The 4,862-nt window shown below is 31.9% G+C and overlaps 1 protein-coding gene across 1 annotated transcript; it reads left to right on the top strand.

The window, feature by feature from the left end:
- Window positions 1-1,136: 1,136 nt before the first annotated feature.
- LOC143627947 (uncharacterized) lies at window positions 1,137-4,480 on the top strand. Its single transcript, XM_077097650.1, has 10 exons — window positions 1,137-1,251; window positions 1,293-1,465; window positions 1,591-1,718; window positions 1,834-1,942; window positions 2,013-2,052; window positions 2,259-2,348; window positions 2,444-2,543; window positions 3,056-3,195; window positions 3,276-3,378; window positions 3,818-4,480. The coding sequence occupies exons 2-10, from the start codon at window positions 1,324-1,326 to the stop codon at window positions 4,478-4,480; spliced, it is 1,515 nt and encodes a 504-aa protein (XP_076953765.1). The 5' UTR covers window positions 1,137-1,251; window positions 1,293-1,323.
- The last annotated feature ends 382 nt before the right edge of the window (window positions 4,481-4,862 follow it).

The following is a 4,862-nucleotide window of genomic DNA, read 5'->3' on the forward strand; positions in this document are numbered from 1 at the left end:
CTTACATATATTATTATTATTATTATTATTATTATTATTATTAGCTTTTATATTGCTGTTAAACTGTGACCTTATTATTAATATTATTATAATTAGTAGTAGTTTTTATATAACGGTTAAACTTTGATTTCCTTTATTTTGCTTCATACACATGTACTTAGAGCCGAGGGTCTCTCTGGAAGCCACCTCTTTATTCCTTTGGATAGAGGTACGGTGTGCCTACATCCCACCCTCCCCAGACCCTACCTATAGCTTTGCTGTCGGTGGGATTTTACTGGGTATGATTGATTGATTGATTGATTGTCCTTTAAGTTATTATGGTTAAAAACCACTTGTTTTGTAAAATGAAACATCTAGTATATGTAATAGTAAGAGCACAATTGAAAATTAAATTTATATGTATAGAAATGACATTTAAATTGGGACAACAAAAAATGAAAAAATGGACATTTAAAATGGGACGGAGAGAGTATATATTATTACATCTTATGTAATCATGCATAATAGAAAAAATAATAAAAACTATAAAAGAAAATACATTTTTGGAGATTCTTTTATTGATTGATATAAATAGTAAACAACGCCTCACAAGTCATAACTATTTGAATATATGGTGTTTTATAACAGCAGCGAATATTAACTGTAACCAGACACAATCCCATATTCCCATTCTCTTAAGTTGACAAGCACGCATTCTATTACTATTACTATTATTATTATTATTATTATTATTATTATTCAAACCATTACCAATTCAACCTTTTGATTTAATCATCATCGATTAATTCAAGAAAATATTAACCCATCTTGGCAATCTAAACTCCATCAATCTTGTCTCCTTTTCATCTTCCCAAATCATTCACTCTTTTTTTGAGATTTTCAATCCTGTTTCCTCATAAAAACCCTCTGATTTGTCTGCTTACAGTTTATCTGAACAAACCCAAATTCTGAAAGTTCATTTTTTTCATGGTTTTTTTCACCTTTTTGGATGATTCTTGAGATTACAGATTATGGGTATTGTTTTATTCAGCTTTATAAGGGTATACATTGACTAAAAATTTGAACTTTGTCACATATATTGGATTTTTATTATTTCTTGATTTATTTGTCATTTTTAGGATGACCCCTTGTGTTGATTAATTGAAATTATGGATTTTGGCATATGGGTCTGATTAAAGACACAAAATTTATAATTTTTTGGTTCATATTTCATGAATGTGGCATCACATGAGTTTTCTTGATGATTTCAAGGTTAATTATTTTTTAAACTGTATAGTTTTAAAGAGGAGCAGGTTGGTTATATTGGAGCTGTGAAGTTTACAAATGGAGGATGAAAAAGAGGATATACGTCAGTACCGAGATAAACTCGACACAACGCTAATGTCTCATGATCTTGTTAATGTGGAATCCTTAAAAGTCCTAGTTGAAAGTCAAATGTCAAAGTCAAGACAATGTGAAGATCAAGGTTGTTTAGTTTCTTAATTTTTTTTTCATTTCTAGATATAATGCAGCACAAAGTTTTGATTTTGATTATAATTATGATTATGATTTTCGGTATATATATTAATTACAATATTTTGGATCTTGCAGAAATTTTGGATAATTTGGTTCAGAAAAGAACCAAGGAAGTTGCTAATTCTCTAAGTATGCTTAGAAGTGCTTCCGGGAACGCGGTTGAAGGGTCAACAACTAATGAAATACCACATGGTGGTTGGAAAGTATGTCACACAATTATGTATATATTTTTGTGATTTGTTTCATCCATTTAATATTCCAAAGTTTGTTTGTAATGATCTTTGTATGATGCTTATGCTTGTTAACTGTGTTTTATAGATAAAACATGATAATCAAGATTTTCGTGTTATGTATAGGGAGGGACCAAGTGGTACCCCCTTTCATACATTACTTGTGGAAGGATATGTCGATGGACCTCTAGATGTTTGTAAGCTCAATTAATATCATTTCTTGCGTTTGTTCACACGTTTTCATTTAAATAATATGTTTGAATACAGGCATGTGCTTATCGTGGGAGGCCGGGCTTTTCCAAAAATGGTTAGGAAATTCTTGATTTATTGACCTTCTGAATTATTTCAAAAGTTGTAATAAATTTGTTTTATCTCAAATGGTGAATTAGCCAAATGGGTCAAACGGGCCAAAAAGGTTGAAAGCCACCCAAAAGAAATGACAAAAAGTGTTTGCAAGTCAACCCAACCTGTTGTACTTTTTAGAAGTACCGTTATGATTATTGTTTATTACAGGTGGCCTCAATTTAATATCCCAACATTTAGGATTATATCTTCGGAATGTGTGAAGAAGGTCAGGATGGGCGAACAAATATCGTTAGTGAGGTTTGCAATTTGTTAAATCACATCAATTATTGAACCTTGTATAAGATTGTTATTATGGATGTTGATATCTACATTTTTACATATGTGGAAGAAAGGATGAAGCTTTCATGGCCCGTATCCGCAAGAGAGGCACTAGTTCATTTTGTTAGCCTCGACTACTTCCAAGATGATCTGATTATAGTTCTTTTGAACACGGTAAAAAATGATAAAACTAATTATTATGCAATTCATCTTTTTCAATAAAGCTTTCAATATTTAGTATCTTTTTCAAAAATTCTATCTTTATTCAAGAAAAGTTTCAATATGTTGTCTATACATTTTGTCTGATTGGGTATATGTGAAACATCATAAATACCCTTTCGGGAATCAGAAGTAAGGACGGTCTTGTGTTTAAAATTTTTATCCTTTTCTAAGAAAACTTACAAGATTATATATCTTTTTGAAAATTTTAATCTTTTTTTCAAGGAAACTTTCAATATGTTGTTTATGTGAAATGTCTAAAATACCCTTTTGGGAACAAGAAGTAAGATGGTCCCGTGTCTAAAATTTTACCTTTTTTCAAAATTTAGTCACTTTATCAAGAATTTAAACTTTTTTCAAGAAAACTTTCAATGTGTTGTCTATACATTTTGTTTGATTGGGTATTTGTGAAAAGTCTAAAATATCCTTTCGGGAATGAAAGTTAGACGATGACGATCTTGTGTCAGATTCCTGAGACAGAAAACATCGATATGAGCACTCATGGATTCACGAGAGATGGCATACCCGATGTGGAAAATGTGACAAGGATCGATGTTGTGGGAGGCCTTGCTTTACAAAAAGTGAGTGCCAACAGAAGCTACTTCAGGTTAAAGATTTTTTTTAATTGTGGGAAAAAAAATTATTTGAGGAACTTTTATAAAAGTTTAATAAGTTCAATATTTGCAGGGCGATTGCAAACATAGATGTAAAACTTGATTTTGTTCCCCCGGCGATTATCAACTTTGTTTCAAGACAACTTATAGGTAGCGGCTTCAAGCTCTATAAAAAGGTGTACATCTTGGTCACTTCAAAACAGAAAGCATGCACACGCATTATACATTTGACTGTTTTTTTGGTCAAGTGCGTTATTTTTCGAGCTAAAAAATGGCATATTTTAGAACCCTTTTGTCGTGATTGGCTAAACGAAATGAATTACATACAAACATGTCTCAGTTTTGTATTAAAAATAATTTGATCTGACCTCAAAGGTCAAAATGCATTTCTTTCATGCTAATAGCACACACATCATACATTTGACTTTTTATGGTCAAATGTATTATTTCCAAGCTCAGAATAATTCAGTTTTAGAACTGTTTTTTCATGATTTGCTATTGCATACAAGCTTGAAAAAAAAACAGATTACCAGTATTGTATTTAAAAAGAATCTGGTTTGACCTTAAAGGTCAAAATGCATTTCTTTTATATGCTAATTGTACATTAAACAACAGAAAGTGGCCTCTGTGACCGATGGCGATGCAGATTTCAACAAAGTTTTAGAGGACCCATTTTATGGTCTAATTCGCGAGGCACTCTACTCTGAAAACAACTTACAAAATGAAAATTTTCCAAAAGAAATCAAGATTCTTGATGAGGTTTCGGAACAAGAAACAGTCAACATTGATCAACCTGAAAAGCATTGTACCTCAAACAAAAAAGAAGTCAACGATCATAGGCCAGTTAGTGAAATCGAAGAAATTGAAGAAACAGAAAGTTCACATGAAGGTGACAGCAACAATGATAACAGTGACAGATTATTTATCGACGGTAAAAAGGAAATTATTATAAGTCCTGAAGTGAGTCAAGCTTTAGGAACACTTGAAAAGGTCATTTCCGTCTTTAGAGAATTTGGATTCAATCCAAGTTCATTATCTTTCTCTCGGTTCATCAACGACGTGTTTACTGATCTTGAAGACAACAAATCAAACGGCTCTAAACATTTTGTAAACGAGATAAGAAACTCACAAGAATCAAGAAACAGTTTTTCAAGCCGCCGCGCAAGGTACATAATACATATACTAAATCTCCAAGAAGTTTGGAAAAGTTATCATTTTTATAACACGATGCTGACATGTCACACATTTTTATTTTGTCAGGCACAAAGAAAAAGATGACACGTCGAGTTCACGTGGGACCCACCGGAGTTCCTTCTCATTTGTTGCCATAAATGAGGGTGTAACATCAACATTAGCTGAAAACAATGATGCTAATAATGTAGAAGTTAAGGACAGTGGTGAAAGTTCTTTGACACAGAAAAAGAGAAAAAAACACAGATTTTGCTGTCTCAATTTCGGTTCTGGACCACTGCTGCTTGAAAGATGATTGGTTTCAAACATTCTATACATGAATTTATACAGGGTGTTTGTTTTATAAATAAAACTGTTGTAGGATTGGAAATTAATGTTTTTATAAATGAACTGAAGAGAGGTGATATTTATTGACTGAGAGGAGCCCAAAATGGATATGATGTAAATTTGTGAAAGAGATAACTTTTGG

Source organism: Bidens hawaiensis, unplaced genomic scaffold (genome assembly GCF_021521415.1).
Source record: "Bidens hawaiensis isolate Kalapana, Puna unplaced genomic scaffold, B.hawaiensis_p1.1 tig00004748_1, whole genome shotgun sequence".
NCBI lineage: Eukaryota > Viridiplantae > Streptophyta > Magnoliopsida > Asterales > Asteraceae > Bidens > Bidens hawaiensis.

Coding starts and splice junctions, on each gene's coding strand:
- LOC143627947 (XM_077097650.1), top strand. CDS start 1,324: ATGGAGGATGAAAAAGAGGATATACGTCAGTACCGAGATAAACTCGAC. Junction 1,943..2,012: donor CGATGGACCTCTAGATGTTT/GTAAGCTCAATT, acceptor GTTTGAATACAG/GCATGTGCTTATCGTGGGAG. Junction 2,544..3,055: donor TTATAGTTCTTTTGAACACG/GTAAAAAATGAT, acceptor ATCTTGTGTCAG/ATTCCTGAGACAGAAAACAT.